Genomic DNA, 17,521 nt, shown 5'->3' with positions numbered 1-17,521 from the left:
GACCAGTGCCCCAAACTGGAGGTGGACATCCCATTGGTGAAATCCTACTTAGCGCAGTTTGCAGCCCGTGCCATTATTTCAGAGCTGGTGAGCATTTCTGAGCTGGCTCAACCACTGGAAAGTGGCACCCATTTCCCTCTCTTCCTGCTCTGCCTTCAACAGTTAGCTAAGTTACAAGATCGTGAATGGCTAACAGAATTGTTCCAACAAAGCAAAGTGAATATGCAGAAAATGTTACCAGGTAAGAGTTAACACATCGCTCTTACAACACTTCGTGTCAGTGTATGCAAGATGTTTTTTACACCAGAGTAGAATAACATGCCAGGTTGTTTTGATGCAATCAACTGTTGTGATTCTTGAGAATGGCGTTTCTTAAGGGGGGGTCAGACCCATGAACCATTGATGACTGATATGTTTTGATTAACACCAGCACTTAAGAGTTTCTTTCTTATTTATTTGTCAGAAATTGACCAGAACAAGGACCGCATGCTGGAGATCTTGGAAGGGAAGGGGCTTAGCTTCTTGTTCCCACTTCTGAAACTGGAGAAGGAACTACTAAAGCAAATAAAATCAGATCCATCCCCTCAAGCCATCTATAAGTGGATTAAAGATAACATTTCACCCAAACTTCATGTAGATAAGGGATTTGTGAATATATTGATGACCAGGTGAGATGCTGTTTTGATGTAGTTTAGGCATGTGTTTTCTTAAGCTACCAGTAAGTCACTAACTGCAAAGACTGACATGGAGCTCTGTGTAGAAAAAGATACAGTACCCAGGGTGATAGACTGTTCTGAGTGCACCTCCCTGGTATTAAACACCCGTTGTATTTGAGAATAAACGCAAGTTTCCAGGCTTGCATCAGTGTCAAGTATTGCTTTTGCTCAGGAAGAAGTCTAGACCTTTGTATTCTTCTTCTAAAACATTTCTGAGCTGTACAGAAGCAAAACCAGGATTTTTGTGGTGCACAGTCAACCACAATACTAATCCACTGTGCATTCACCTAACTGCTGATACAAGCAGGAGGGCATTTTTAGTAATAGCTAGCAAATGGAACTTGAAAGAACAAGAAATGTAGCTGGTTATCAGTTTACAGACCTTACTTTTTTCTTTTTTGTCCAGTTTCTTGCAGTATATTTCTAGTGAGGTAAATCCACCTAGTGACGAATCGGATTCTTCGTCTGCTCCATCTAAAGAGCAGCTAGAACAGGAAAAACAACTGCTTCTTTCCTTCAAGCCGGTAATGCAGAAGTTCCTCCATGACCATGTTGATCTGCAAGTGAGTGCTTTATATGCACTGCAGGTGCACTGCTACAACAACAACTTCCCAAAAGGTATGTGCATCAAGATGTTACCCAGAATTTAACTTGGGTCTGCTTGCTTCTGACTTTCAGGCTTGTCACTAAGCTTCTTGGTCAAGCAAGCTGTTTGAAAGGTTATAAAGCTAACAAAGTTCAAATTTGCTTTTATAGGCATGTTACTGCGCTTCTTTGTTCATTTCTATGACATGGAGATCATTGAAGAAGAAGCCTTCTTGGCATGGAAAGAAGATATTACTCAAGAGTTTCCAGGGAAAGGCAAAGCTTTATTCCAGGTAAATTTTCTGCTGCACTGAAGTGTTTGAGAACACCTTCAAACAGTGTTCAAGACTTGTTAATATCTAGAAGCTTCATGGAGTATTTCACTAGGTAGGAGTGAGGCAAGATGAACTAAGCCTTTTTTTTCTTTACTAGGAACTTGCATGTAGTACAAAAGTGGCTGAAAGATATTTAAAATGAGCTGGGGGGGGAAAAAAAAAACAGTGTAGAAGTACATAGTAGGGAAAAAATTCCTGCGGCCTTAAACCAGTTTTATGTAACTGCAGGTGAACCAATGGCTAACCTGGCTGGAAACTGCTGAAGAAGAAGAATCTGAAGAAGAAGCTGACTAAAGAACCAGCCAAAGCCTTAAATTGTGCAAACATACTGTTGCTATGATGTAACTGCATTTGACCTAACCACTGCGAAAATTCATTCCGCTGTAATGTTTCACAATATTTAAAGCAGAAGTATGTCAATAGGATATCCTCTGCAAAAGGTTTTTGTAGTATGTCTTAATAGTCTACAATAAAAATATTTTAGAGTATCTTTAATGTTTAGATAACAGTGTATTAGCAGCATGCAATAATTACATCATAAGTTCTCGAGCAGAAGCAGTCTGTTGCAAGGGTCTTCTTTGCTGCCAGTTATCATAGGCTGTTTTAAGTTAGAAAACTGAATAGCAACACTGAATACTGTAGAAATGCACTTTGCTCAGTGTAATACTTGAGTTGTTGCAATATTTGATTATTCATTTGGTTGTTACAGAGAATCCTTAACTGTAATCGATGGTTGTTGCCGTAATAGTATATTGCCTGTATTTCTACCTCTAGTAATGGGCTTTATGTGCTAGGTTTTAATATCCTTGAGCCTGGGCAAGTGCACAAGTCTTTTTAAAAGAAACCGTTTACTTGCACAAAAACTGATCAGCTGAAGAGATGGTTTAATGCCCTTTGGAAGAGGTTTTTTTGGGTGTGAAACATGCCATGGTGAGAAATTTGAATTGGTCCCTCTATTATAGTACTGAAATTAAGTCTACTTAATTTATCAAGACATGTTCATGCCCTGATTTTATATACTTGTATCTATCAATAAACATTGTGATACTTGACTTGTTTCTGAATGTCTCCCAGTAGAAAAGCTTTGACTGACAACTAGTTAACTTACGCAAGGAAACACCAGAGGGAGTTGACTTAGACTGGGACCATCTTAAGATTCTTTTTATAATAATTGTCTTAACATGCAAATGAATTCTAAATAAGGTCACAGACAAGATTAGACACTACAGATTTGCTTTGACAGGAGGAAAATTAAAATTCTGCTGAAGAAATGGTAGGAGTTTGCCTTGTGGTCCAATGTATGCTTTATCAGTGAGTATGTGCTTTTTAACTTCCTAATGCTTTGAACTTTCCCCAGGTGACATGCATGTTTTTTAATCAAGTGGCACTGACTATGAGCTGCCTGTTTCTCTAATCAAATTGGCAAAAAAAAAAAAAAAACACGAAACAGTCGAATGATGTTGCATTGTACAGGCTTGAAATGTCATCTATTAAATACTCAAGATACCTTACTTCCTAGAACCTTGTCCCTAGTGATTTTTTTTTTCCTCATTGATATTCAGCCTTTAACAGTTAAAAGGTGCTGTACTTGTGATAGCAAAACAGTAGGCTCTCCTTTACTGAAGGTTGGTTTTGCCAGTGCTGGAAGGGCTTTAGACTATGTAACTCTTCTGCATGGTGGGAGATAAAGTGGAGCACGAGAAAACATACTAGAGATGATAAAAGGGCTTGCTTTGAGGGGAGGGCTAGCTGGCGTTTATGCACCTTAAGGTGCTATGGCTGGGGGCAGGGGGTTTGCTGTTTTCATTTCACTGGCCCTCTGCTGTGAAAGGTGGGCTTCCTAACCCATGGTCACAAGTGGTGGCCTCTTGTAGCCTTGTAAGTTAAGAGTTCCTCAGTGTGTTTCTTTAGATGCAGCAGTAACTTGCTGTCCAATACATAGCCCAGTAAATCAAGGTACTGTGGTTCTGTAAACCAAATGACATTCATAAAGGGTATTTAACTTCTGGAATTGCTAAAAAATTCCATGATGCTTAAACACTGTGTCTGCATTTTAGAAACGTGGCATACCTAGTAGTGAACAGGAGAGCAGGGTATTTCTGTGGGTTCTAGTTCAATTAAGGGAAAGGAAAGCACGAACTGCACTTAGCTCCCAACTTCAAGCGTTGGGCAGCTTTTGATGTAGCTGCAACTTCTGTGTAACAGTGGTGAACAGTGACATCAGGGGTCCTAAAAAAGTTCTTAATGGTGTGTTCTTCCCACTCATGATGCAGAGTAGTCTTCAATTTATGGAAGTATTTCCTTTCTTACCTGTAGAGTGATATAGTCGATGGTAGACCTACAGGGGCTGCAGGGTTTACCTTCATTTCATGTCCATTCTCAGGTAGATGAAGATGTTTCTCAAGCGGATGTCCTATGTACTTAATATGGTTCTGCAGTTAAATACCTTTTATTGGGATAGAGGGACCTAAGTGTAGTTTCAAGGTTAACTTACTCTTAATTAATTCCAAATTCTGTTTGAGAATTGCAGTCTTACTTTGTAGTAAGATGCAGTATAGTGAAATTTAGCATTGTTTCATTAACGGGGTTGTGCTTCTGTTGTTAGTTTGTATTTAAGCTTTGCTGTTAGAGCCAGTTTAGTGGTACATGCCAAATGTACTGCTTTCTGCCTACTTCAGCTATTGGTGCCGCAATGCTGAAGATGGGGAGGAACCACAAGTCATGAAAGAACAGTCCTAACTGGTAGTTTCCAACTAAATTTACTTACTGTAGAAGTGAGAGGAAAAAGGCAAAAGTACAAAAAGCAAGTGCAAGTAAAAACAACTTGTAGTGAAAACTTTGGGAGAATAGAACCAGAACCTGCGCTATGTCTTCTTGGAGAAGGTTAAGCTGGCAGCTGCAGGTGGTTGGAATAGCATAACTAAGCCTTGTATTCTTGCCCAGTCTAAAATGGTAATTGTTAAAATCTTGTGTACTTATGTCCGGAGGCTTTGTTGCTTGGCTTGTTTGTAACTAGTCGCTGAGTTAAAATTCTGTCAGGGAAGAGTAAAACTCCTGTAAGAGCCATGACTGGAATGTGGAATAGAACATAGGTAGTAGGAAATGTCACTCAACTACAGCATTACTCTCCATCATGAGATGCTTGCAAAATTGACAAGCAGTTAGTATGAACAGATCTGGTTTCTCGAAACTGGTATAAAAGCATTTTTTATAACTGCAGTGTATACATTAAGATGGTATTTACATAGATAAGGAAAGGGAGCATCTTGATCTTCAGCTACTTGTTAAGTTTTTAGTGCTTGGCTACAATGCTTATGACTAAGTCAATCTGAAAAAGGGGATGGGTGTTTAGTTGGTCTAACTTTTGTGTGGCTTTTAACTATTAGTTGCATTGTACTTTACATGTCAATAGAGTGTACTCAAGTAGTAAAGTCACGGTCAAAATTAAACCAATATAACTGATCAATGATAATGGCTTTTATTAGTTTTAATTGTTAAATGTTAGGCATCACAGCTGCACTCAAGAGGATGGGGGAAAATTGCATATTAAACACATTTCATAGTAGTTACAGTCATGACAACAAAGTTGTCATACTGAACTAGGCTGTAGTTACCATTCAGGACGCTTTATTTCCACGTGTTGGAGTTGCTTGGTGTACCTGGCACCATGTCCATTTAAATGGTGCAATCCATACCAGATTTAAAGGTTCCTGCAAGAAAGGTTACAGGTTGGTTATTGAAAATGACCAGTCACATTGAAATCTCACATCTTCTATGAAATAATTGGAACAGTTGGACTGCTGTTCATTGTCACTGTTTGTATCAGTAGAAGACTAGATCTGTTTTTCAAGCTGCAGTTGTCCCTGGTGCTTTGTTATATTAAATTTGGATATTTCAGGAAAGTGTTCTGATCAATGCTTCCAAAAGTCAAAACACTTTCATAACTCTGCACAGGCATTATTTTTCTTGGGGGGGAAACTGCAGGAAGAAGCCTTGCGGGGTTGTTGGGGAGGAGGTTGGGTACAGACCAAAGCTTTTGCAAGGGTAGAGAAACAAAATTTTTTTGCAAGTGTGACTTAGCTGACCTGTTTTTTTAGCAGATGGAAGCTTGCCCCTGAATGCTGTTTGGATTTGGAGGTTTTTTTCCAGGGCAGTGAATAAATCCAAAAGATGATTAGTTAATTTCAACACAGTCTTGAATAATAGTTGCTGTAAATTTTTTAGAATGCATCTGAAACATGAATTATAATAGTTTATGTTGCAATCCAGGCTAGCAGCTGCAATGACTGATAACAAATGAGTTTCTTGCCAGTTCATGCTTATTTTCTAAAATGGGTTACCAGAGAGCTGGTGCAGCAAACTTCAGGGAAGAGCTTACTCCTGCACATACCTGGAGAAACCTACATTTATGAACTGTTGCTTGTTGCAGTGCTTACTTCAAATACTGCCTGTCTTAACACCTTAACTGTGGCCTTAGACAGAAGTACGTTGGTGTATCCTTGTGCTGTGCGCAGGGGGCTTGGAATATGTGGCACCACTGCCATCAGGAGTATTCCCCTAACCTAGAAGGACTTAGGAGGAGGAGGTTGATGAATAGCAGTAGTGCAACTCCTAGAATTCCCTGTGTTCCAGCTGGCCCCCTTTAGGCTGGGGTGCTGAGGTGGGACTGTCGCAGGAGATCCCTGGAAGCGGTTGATGGGTGCCTGGCCCAGGGTAGCAGCCGAAGGGCTGGGTGGGGCACAGGACCACGTTTGACTAGGGATGAAAGGGTGGTAAAGGAGGGTGTCTGGGAGAGAATAAAGCAGAAATACTGGCTTCCCACCCTCCTCGAAGGAGGGGGCAGGCTCTAGAGGAGAAGGAGGGTGGTGATGTGTGCCACCTTATGTAGAAATTACACAGAGTTGCTGAGGTGCAAGGGTACGCCATGGTTAAAATGGTCCGGGCTCAAGTATTTTTGGAATATTCTCACCTTGTGTGAGACTATCAAATATGTTAAAGAGCTGCTTAAGTAAGTAGTTGCATTGAATACAAACTATTTTTGAAGCCAGTGACTTCATACAGTTATGGTTTGAATTAATATGGAAAATGGAAATTAGAATGTGACAGTAGTAGCAGAATACGTGATGATGTCACACAAAGGGAGGACTCAATTATCAAATGCACTTGTGTGAAGCTACTTTTTCCCCCCACCTCGCATAAATTGCCATATCTTGTAACTTCAGCGTTGCTGCTGAATACCAGAAGTATTCAGCGGTTGGCTTGCCTCTGCAGGCAGGTAACAGTCTCAGAACAGGGGGGCAAAGTCTGCTTTATAGGCACATCAATAAATTCGTACATTACTCAGATGTTGTATATTCAAAACCAAAATAGAAATAACCACATGCAGCTGAGACAAGCCGCTCACTGTAACAGGAAAGGAAAAACAAAAAGAATCATACAGTAGATCTATAGTTGCAGATATTAGGGTTTAATAGAACTAGTAATAGTAACTTAAAGGAGACTATATCAATATGGCTTTGAGAGTTCTGCATCTGCTTCCAAAACAACCAAGACCAGACACCCAAAGAAAGCTCCCCGTTGTTTCAAAAAGAGCTGGATGGAAAAACTTTGCTATCTAGTAGCATACAACCCAGTTACAGTATCTCCCTGGCTCCACTCCTATGCAGGTATTACAGAATAAGCTTCACTTCTCAATGACCAAGAAATTTCTGGAACAAAATCAGGCCTTTACCTCTGAGGTTCAGGGACTGGATAAGATTCTTTAGGTAGAAGGCGTTCCTGGAATGGTGTAGCTTTTAATGTGGTGATGTTAAAGTGAAACGGGCTCATCTGGATTCATTTTATGGAGCCCACATCCATTTCCTCTAACAGATTCCGTACAGCTGGTGGTTGGAGACCAGTGAAATGTTATTTTTAATGAGTTGACTAAGCAGCCATGACAACAGAGTTACACTTGGCATAAATACATGGCTGGAGTGAGGAAAGCAACCATCTGAGTGGGATTTTTATCTTCAAGTTTATAACAACGTGAATCTTACTTTTAGTTTTTGTTTATGTTAGCAGTGAAACTGCCTGAAGGACCTGATGTGTGAAGTATTCCCAGAATTTTATTATTCTGTTATCTAAGAAGCTATGTAAAACATTGAAGTCTGCAAAAGGAAAAGGGATCTTTAACTGGTTTGATAAAGTATGTGGAGGAGGAAGAGTTTATAGCATTTGTTCTGTTGTAAACCAGATGTTTTTGGTAGGACAATGGAGAATTTGAGAAATGAAGGGTAAGTTACCAAGACGAGTAGAGTTAAAATGGAAATACAGGTGAAGGTTTGATTTGCATTTCTATGGCGATTTTGTTTAACCCTCTAAGGAATGATTGCACATTCTTTCAGACTTCATAGACAGTTGAAAATTTAATCAGTTCAGAGTGAGAATACTGGGTGACTGGCCTTTCTCAGAGAGGAATCTTGCAGATTTGAATTGAGTATTTAAAAGTACTCTGAATTACACCAAAGCTAGAGTTCACAGTGGCAGAGGCTTGCTTTGTTTCTGCTGTTAGCCAGGGCTAGTCCTGCTACCTGCATCAGCTCAGGGACCCACGGTATGATCAGATCCTTGAAAATATATTTAACTGGAATTGGTCTCTTTAACATTTTTCCTATGTATTAGTCAAGTTATAAACCTAAAAGCTAATAGACTTTTCCGTTGGGAATTTGCATTCTGAGGAAATGAATTTTGCAGATTCCTGAGATACTATAGTGCCATTATGATTCAGCGATAAGGTGACATCATCCAAATACAAGTCTGGAGAATCAGTTGACAGCTGCTCCTTAAAAAACAGTTGGTCTCCACAGCAAAGTAATAATCAAGGTGCCAAGCATGCACATTAGGCCATCCCTGCATTCCTACCCAGCCAGATGCATCACCCAGGGGAAGTACTTAAGGCCTTGTTTTTTTCTATATGTATATATACATACATAGGTATTTTGTATATGTACATCACTATATGTTACATATATCCCCATTTATTTGTATTCCTCTTGTTCCTCTTAGACAAAGGCCATTCAGTTACTCAATTATTTTAAGCTTACACTGCTTGCTGAGTTAATATTTCAGATTCCAATTAACAGTAGAAGTGTTAATACTAATCCCCTTTCCTAGTACTGACGCAACAAAAGAGCATGAATTGTACAGCTGACACTTTAACCTTCAATATTTTCAAAATGTGTAGCACAATGAGCCAATCTGAGAAGTGTAGAACTGTCTCAATTTCATACAAAGAAAGCTGTTTTAAAGTAGAGCCCTAGCCAGACTGCTGGAGGAAGTGCCCGGTGCGACAAAGTAATGAGAGGTGGGGTGGATGTACTGCACTTCTCTCAGGACATGATAACCGTGATTACATGACTCACTAGATCAATACATCAGTTTCATTCTGGTCTAGTGAACGTTTCCATGGTGACCTGCAATTTCCCATAGTTTTCCATCTATAGAATTGATACGACAGTACCAACTCGACTAACTTTCAAGACCATGAAATATTTAGATACCGTGAAAGGCCATTCATGTATCCAATTAGATAAGTAGCTCACTAGACTTACAATATTGGTAGGGAGCATAATGCAATAAAAGCCAAAAAATCCCACCCCTATCTCTGCATTTTGGCACATACCTTCAAATAGGTTAAACATGCGGAGACCCACTGAAACCAGTAGGAGGACACTGATCGTAGCAGGCCAGTGGCTGGAATATCTCTGCTAAAATACATCAGCTATATTAAAGTATATGTTATTCTACCAGCTATCCTTACTGAATTCTTGCCAGTGCAAACTCAATAGTAATCATCAAAAAGGACTGAAAAAGAACTTAATTCAGGAAGTGGGCCAACATGCAAATAATTTAATGTTTTACATATTCTCCAAGAAAACTCTGCACACTTAATCTTGTTTATAAGGAAATTTCATTGATTCAAACTCTTCCTTTCCCTCCTGCTTTTATAAACAGACTGCGTCTTGCTCAAACAATATAAATTCAGGTAATATTGTTATTTCTGAAGTTGTATCAACTTTAGATTTCATCTTTAAATAGGAAACATTCAAGATAATAAAAAAGATTGAGTTGAACTCTGGCGATCTATCTGTTACCTGTGCAATAAAATATATAACCAGCAGCTGAGAAATAAGACACTACACCCTGGAAACATTTACTAGAACAAGGACAGGCTTTCTCTAGAACCTACTGCGTGCATTACAACAGCTCCTTCTTGCACAGAGATCAGCCTGAGCTCTCTGTGACACCAGTACATACACCCATAGAGGAGTCGTCCCCCACTCACTGCAACGCTGTACATTTGGGGAAGTTACACACTGTACTGTCTTTGTGTACTTACTGCAAAACTTCTGAGTTCCATCTTGATGTGTCAGACGCTAGCTCACTAGGTAGATGCACAAGAAGTAGTTCTTCAGTTTAGCTGACACTCTGAGAAAAAGCTTGGTGTTGGCATTTGCTGAAATAGCAGACCTATAATACAATTCAGATAAACCCTAAACGTAACCAAAAAAAATTCTCATAAAAGCCAAAATATGAAGGGAACTGGTAGATGGACACCAGTTTACGTGTCTAAAATTGGAAACTAATTCAAATGAACAAAGATACTATCTGAGCTACTGTTTCACTGGGTGGGATTCCTCTTACTTAAATTTAAGTAGCCAAATGTTAAGTGTCTAGACATCTATCCGCTCCTTAGGCAACAGACAGAAACAGGTTCCTCAGAAAATGATTCATTCCACCTACCTTAGATAATTATCTTGGGACAGGATGATTTGCCTTCTGGGGATGCCAGTCCATAGGCCTCTGTGGGCCTGTAGAAGGCGTCTAGACTGCTTATTTTTAGATGTCTGAAGATAACTGAAATTCATCTACATCACCTGGCCGTATAACACAAACAACATTTGTCGTAATTCCATATTGACACATAACTGCGCTGCACACAACCTGTGTGCTGTCCCAGTGCTCTGCCATGGTTAGGTGCATCCATGTTCTGACACCTGCTGAAAGCACCGCACACCTATCCCTGAAAAGCACTGGCATTAACATGCTGGGCAGCATACAGCTTCGGCCTCAGCTACAAGAGGTCCAAAAGATGAGATGAACGTTTCCATAACCCAGCCTCAAGCACAGCTCGAACACCGAGAAGAAGTTTCCAAAGCAGCTGTTTAGTTGGGTAGCTTCTTCAAGAAATTCGGAAAGAAACTTCTAAGCTGAAACATGTCTGTCATGGCCCGGCTTGTCAGGGAATGCGGCTTACTCAGGCACAACTGGAGCCCTTTGCACTAGCTACCTCAGAGGCGATTCAGAGCACTACAGGTGCCAATACCAGAGGAACTGGAACCTAACAAGTCTTAGTCACCTCAGACACCAGATAAGGCTTAGTACGCTTCAGGCACTAGGAAAGTATCTTCTCTTTTCCCTAGGCGCAAGAAAAGCTAACTACAGCATGATAATTCTGTTAGAGTAAGTTAGCTGTCAGTCTTCCCACTGATTCACAAACCACTTACTAATACGTATCTGGGTTTTGGGAGGGTTTATTGTGGGGTTTTGGTTTGATGTCCTACTCCTCCTCCTCCCTCCCCCCAAATGATTGGTTTGTGGGTGGTTTGGTTTTGATTTTTTTTGTTTAAAAAGGAAAAATCGTCATGGTAAGTTTCCACAAACAAAATAAACACGCAATTATTTGGCAACCTCAGTGATTGTGCAACTATAACCACAGCCTATGCTGAAGCTTTCTAGAAGATATTGATTAATTGCCTCCAGAAAGTACTCTGTAAAAGTAAAGCAGCTTCAGAGCAGTTTACTTAAGACAGGAACTGAATCAAGGCACGCCTGGCCCAAAACCTAGTTCTTCAAATTGGAGATCAACAATGAAGATTAGCTTTTAGCCATAAAGATTTCATTCTGTAAGACAATTCTAGCCCTAATTTGTTTGCAAGTCATGTTCTTGGCCAGGACTTCAATCTTTCTAATAGTAAAATTATGCGTTTATATTCTTCTTTTTAAATTAAACCATTCAGGACCAAAACCTGATCATTTTCACTAGCATTTCTACTATGAAGGAGGAGAAAGAGGCTGTTGTACATGTTGGAGATAGTATCCTGTTATTAATCAAGCAATGATACTTGCCATTTTATAATCAATAAGATACAATTTATGCTCCAAGGACCTTGCAAATCAGACAAAAAGAGTCTGACGTGAATTACAAGAGACTATTCTCTGGTGAGTAAACAGCTAAAAAATGAGTTTGAGTGAAAATCTGAGTGAAAAACATTGACCCATTCTGTATTATTCTATTTTTGTAAAGCAATATTTTTTGCCACAGTAATGACTACATGTGCTTTCAATAATCTAATTAAATATAAGAAAATAAAATGCTTACAAACAGTACAATAATTCAGCAAAATATATTCCTGCATTATTATTAGAAACAACCAACATAAAAATTAGTAATAAATATGATTTTAAAATAGCAGCTAGAGATGTGAGCAAGTCTGAGTTCCAGTATTTTAGGTGCTGTACAGCTCAGTAAGAAATCATCCTGGCCCAAAGCAGCTTAAATTCTATTCAAGTCACACAAATTGTTCCTCTGCACATGAGGTATTAGTGAGAACATGCGATGTGAAATTCAGGTCTCCTGGTATACAATTTGTAGCCCACCACTTTGTCCACTATGCTTTCTTACACATTTCTTAAAAGTAACATCAAAGACAAAACTGTCTGAAAACAGAAACACTACATCATTTCAGCTAGAATAAAGAAATGGGACATTCTGCAAAAGTACAATTGAAGGTAACTGCTAATATTTGTAGGCAATTTAGACAGAGACAGTGAGCAATTTACAATTCTTTTTTACTGAGAATCACTTCTATGTCAGTACTATAGATGTTACCAACCTTTATGCACAAGCTTGCATTGCAGCCAGCTGACGTGAGCCCTGGGTTCTTCATGGATCATAGCACTATTTGATTGATCTGGACAAATCAGCTTAGATCCACGAGTCCTGCACTTGGGTCACAACAACCTCGACTGACAGCTGGCTGGACGTGAGCCAGCAGTATGCCCAGGTGGCCAAGGTGGCTGACAGCATCCTGACCTGCATCAGGAACAAATGTAGCCAGCAGGACCAGAGAAGTGATTATCCTACTTTACTCGGCACTGGTGAAGCTGCACCTCAAGTATTGTGTTCAATTTTGGGTGCCAGAATACAAGAAGGACACTGAGGTGCTGGAGAGGGAGGTATTCAAAAGCTGTCTAGATATGGTCCTCATCAGATGTCTTGTGTGATACATTTTTTCTATTTTTTTTAATGTATATTTTGCTTGATTTTACTGTTACAATTTCCACTCTCTGGTTCTACAGTTGGACAGATCAATAGCTCTTGCATATGCAACGAAAAAAAAAAATATATCCTTTCTCCTGCACTGTTTAAAGACAATGGAAACTGAAACACTCATCAGCAAAGTGAGTGTCTCTCTGGGCATTAATTATGAATAAGTGAGTGCAGAGCAAAAGAAAGCCAAGACAGAAGATCCAAGTTAGAGATACGGAGACCCAAGTAATTAAGTAGCAAGTTCATAAATAATATCTATTTTAAGTACTAATCTGACACATCAATTCTTTTTATTTCCTTCCCTGTCCCTTCCAGTAACACCATTTTGTTTATACGGCAACACTTAGTTACCTTATACCCATAACTCAGCTAATGTCTGTAAGGCTCTTTTCCTTGCACAAACCATGAACAGCCTACAGACTGAAGAAAGAGACGAGGAACACTCCAAGAAAGAGTTATAGGTTAAGATTCCTGCAATTACGCATTAATCCCCCTGATGCAGTGACTGTAAAACAAAACAGATGAATGAAGGTAAGGACTAGTCTGTATGAATACAAGTCAGAACACCCAGTGCATCCAGGTATCCATCTAGGGAAGTGCTTTTTACTGTCTAACCAGCACAGTCTTCATCTATAAGGAGTATTTAATAGAAACTCAGCTAAGTGATAATGATCTGAAAGAGATAAGATCTGGTAAGATCTGAGGTAAGCTCTGAGAAACAAATTCCAACTTTTTGTAGCTCATCAGGAGAGTGAACAAATTGAGTACCTCTGTTAGGACACCACAAAAAGCAAACAAATATGCCCCAGAAGCAGTCTGTAACCACCATTAAGTGCAAGTATTCTTAACAAGTACAACCTTGCTGGAATTTAGAAATATGTATGCTGGTGGTTAAAAATGTAGGTCCCTGGAAAGTCAAGATCATTTTGACTAAAAATCACCAACTTGAATTTGTGCATGAATGTGCTTAGTTCCTGCAAACCCAAATGCGACATAATTCCTCTCTCCTTTTTAGTGCTGGAAAATAGCTGTTGGCAATAATTCTTCCTCTCCAGCTGGTCCAGGACAGCTTCCCACAAGAAAGAAGAATGTTACCTTTTGCTTAGACAGACTCCTGTGAGAATGGGACATGTACTAGACATAATTTAGTACAGCATGGCAGATAAAGACAGCAGAGACAGTTTAGAGCAGTTCAAACTTATTGAAAGTCGGAACGAAACAGAATTATCTGCCTTGAAAGAGTAGAGATGGATAAAGAGATGTTTCATATTCTCTGATGCATCTTTAAAATTGCTAACAAACTGTCACCAGTGCACAGAAAGTCAAGACTGGTATTAGTATCAGATTTATTAGTATCTTGCCTCTGTTTGACAAAGTCCTACTTAAAGCAGTCTGTTGATTTTGCAGTGCCTGTATAGCCAGAACCTTCAGGTGCAAAGGTGAGAAGACACTGAAGACAATTTTCTCTGAAGAGATTTGTGGAAATAGCCAGAGGGAATACAGTATTGCAAGAGATTCTTCTTCAACTACAGTCACTTCTGTCCTATTGTTATAGGATGAGGAGCTAGCAAAGATTTAAGTTCTCTACTACTAGCTCTGTGACCTAAAAGTCACTTATACATTAGAAAAGCAGGTCTAAGCCAGTACGTGCCAGACTGTATCTGTCACTGAAGGTATTGTGTGACCAGTAAACTCCACCTTTGACCTGACTGCACCAGTGATCTGAAACCTAAAAACCAGAGTGGACTCATGATATTCCTCAACGTGTCCAAGAATGCTTTGGCTGTTGCAGTTAGCATATAGTATTTGCACAGCCTGAACTCTGAAGGGTTCAAAAAACTTCCAAGAGCCAGAGCATTGCTTGGACCCTTTTAAGGCAACAGAAACCACAACGGAAGGCAATGCCACATGACACTCACTCTAAGGTGCTGAACAGAGACCGTTTCTTTGGCAAAAGCAGCGTATTTGTAATTTTAGTCAACAAGGAATGGGACGGTATGAGACTCCTGTACGCTCACGAGCTAAACACAACACATCTGGAGCACAAGCAACACAGTAACAACGTTGGGGGTATCTCTTAACAGTCAGATACAGGGAACATGCATAAGATAAGGATGATATATATTAAGAAGCAGCAATATGGACTCTCTAGCATGTATCATTGCAAATGGAGGTAAAAGAAGAAGGTAAACTCAATCCAGTGTGCCAGCATGACATAGTTTGCAGCCCCAGTACTTAGACAGTCCCAAGCTCTGGAGACTGCAGAGAAAGGAGGAGTTTTTGCCTAAGGGTAAAAGAAAAATTAAAAAACTGGAAGAGAACAACCCAGAGGGACAGGACTACCCCTGACAATAAAATAAGCTCAATTCAAAGAATGTAACTATGATGAGCATTCTTAACTTCTCTAGTAGTTACAGACCAAGGGGAAAAAAAAGATGTTACAAGCTGCACAACTATACAACTCTACCCTCTATAGGTTCTGCCAAGACTAAAAACCCCTAAAGTTTCAAGTATTTCCACTATAAACCACACAGTTTGAGCAGATGCATAGACTGAAATTTACAGATAGGATAGAAATACTACACATTTTCAGTATACATACTTTGAATTTCTCTCCTAAGTATCCCCATGTTTGGTATTGCCTTATATTCTGTTTCCAATTCAAATCCCCTTCAACAGCTAAATCATAGAAGATTATTATTAGGAGAGTGAGAAGTACTACTAACTATGAAAAGAGTAAGTATTTGGTTACATACCCCTTTTCACATCCATTTTGTCAACTTGTTTTGTTAACTGTATTAATACTGAATTTCTCTTTGCTGACTGTGGCTCCAGCTGTAAGAATTTTTCCAGGTAACTTCTGAATTCAAGATTCATTTACGGCAACTTAGCTACTACTACTGAACAAGTAGATCATCAGAGCACTACATTGTAAAAGCAAAGAAACTGCCAAAACAAAGTAGGGAGGAAAATTGTTTCAGAAAATCTGCAAGTTTTAATATATCAACAGTATTAATCAACCCATAATGTAAGGGTTTAAAATCTGTGTAGGAGGAAAAGGCCTTGCTACAACAAACATTGCTCTGAACAGTGAAATATTTAACATGGAAAGCAACTTATTCCCAGAAAGAGACCCTTCCTTATAAAAAGAACCGATATAATTTTAGCCGTAGTGCTCCTACAGTCTTGCATACTGCAAAGCACTCCTTGGCAGCACATTCCCAAATATATTCCTGCACCTTCCTTCTACGTGGATATACTACTGTTGTTTTCAGAGTTAAATTAGCAGAAGTGGATAGACATTTAGAAAGAGAATGAATCGATTTACACACAAATGCCTTGTTATTCAGCAGTGACAGCTACTCCTTCCCACCAACTACTGACCTGGAAAAGTTTGTGAAAAACTTCTATAGGTAGATTAAAAAAACCCAAAAAACAACCAAACAAAAAACACCCAAAACAAACAAACAAAAACCCCAAAACAAACACTACCACAAATAAAACACAAACCCCAAACAAACACCAAAAAATCCGCAAACCACACAACTCAGCCACTTTGATTTTTTAACTTACATTTCGAGTGTTTGTTCTGTGAAGGGCCTAGTCTGTAAGTTTCAGGAATGAGATAACTTTTTTTTTTTAAATCAGCTGCTTGCTAACAGCAAATTCTACATGATCCTTGCTTACTGCATTCTAGAGAAGACATACTCACACATAAGGAGAGCAAAAGGCAACACTGCAATAGAGCTTAATAGGAAACACTTTTCATACAGTCATGCAACTTGTTAGTGGATGCATAACAGAAACTAGGAATAAAACACTGCTATAGCAATGCAGTATTACACTTCTAACTCCCTGCATTTTATTCTGGAATAGATTACTGCTATAAATAAAGGAATTTAATAGCTGCAAGCCAACCATCTACTTCAGAAGGCAAGGAATGCTGCCAAGAGAATGACGGCAACATTATTCCACCACCGCACTTTTGAAAAACAAGCATTAGAAAATATGAATTAAGCTAAAACACAGCTTTCTCTCCAATTACAGCAACGTGACTTTTTAAATAACCTTAATCCTCCCATTAACATTCCTAATCAAAGGAAAGAAAAAAGGAAGAGTTGACTTGGATATTTTTTTTCCCCTTTTGCTCCATAAAAGCAGGGGAAGAGGGAAGCAAAAGCACCCCATGCCCTTTCTTTCCCTGCCGATTGGCCTCACGCATCTCAAGCCCTTTCAAGTCATAACCTCTTCTCACAAGCCTCCTTTCTGACTGTGGGAGGCTCAAAAATTGAACTTACTCCTCAGACAATACATTTATGGCAACCCCTTTTATTTTACACTTACTGAAAATATTTCTCTCTAACTAGAAGTTACATCCAAAGACCCACTCAGCACTTTATCTAAAGAGCTAAATTTTACCTACAGAAAATATATTTTGCAACATACAGCACCAAACCAAGACCTTCATACCTTTCTTAAGAAAGATACAATTAATAACATGATAGACAGTT

At 39.3% G+C, this 17,521-nt stretch overlaps 1 protein-coding gene across 1 annotated transcript in view; it reads left to right on the top strand.

The window, feature by feature from the left end:
* Nucleotides 1–3,151, top strand: part of EIF4G2 (eukaryotic translation initiation factor 4 gamma, 2) — a 12,647-nt gene extending 9,496 nt beyond the window's left edge. The window contains exons 19-23 of the mRNA XM_009892689.1: nt 7–241; nt 464–668; nt 1,123–1,334; nt 1,473–1,594; nt 1,865–3,151. Coding sequence (XP_009890991.1) covers nt 7–241; nt 464–668; nt 1,123–1,334; nt 1,473–1,594; nt 1,865–1,930 — 840 coding nt within the window. The 3' untranslated portion in view covers nt 1,931–3,151. The remainder of the gene's footprint in view (nt 1–6; nt 242–463; nt 669–1,122; nt 1,335–1,472; nt 1,595–1,864) is intronic.
* The last annotated feature ends 14,370 nt before the right edge of the window (nt 3,152–17,521 follow it).

This window comes from Charadrius vociferus, unplaced genomic scaffold (assembly GCF_000708025.1).
Source record: "Charadrius vociferus isolate BGI_N301 unplaced genomic scaffold, ASM70802v2 scaffold19, whole genome shotgun sequence".
NCBI lineage: Eukaryota > Metazoa > Chordata > Aves > Charadriiformes > Charadriidae > Charadrius > Charadrius vociferus.
This window is presented reverse-complemented; position numbering and strand designations above follow the sequence as displayed.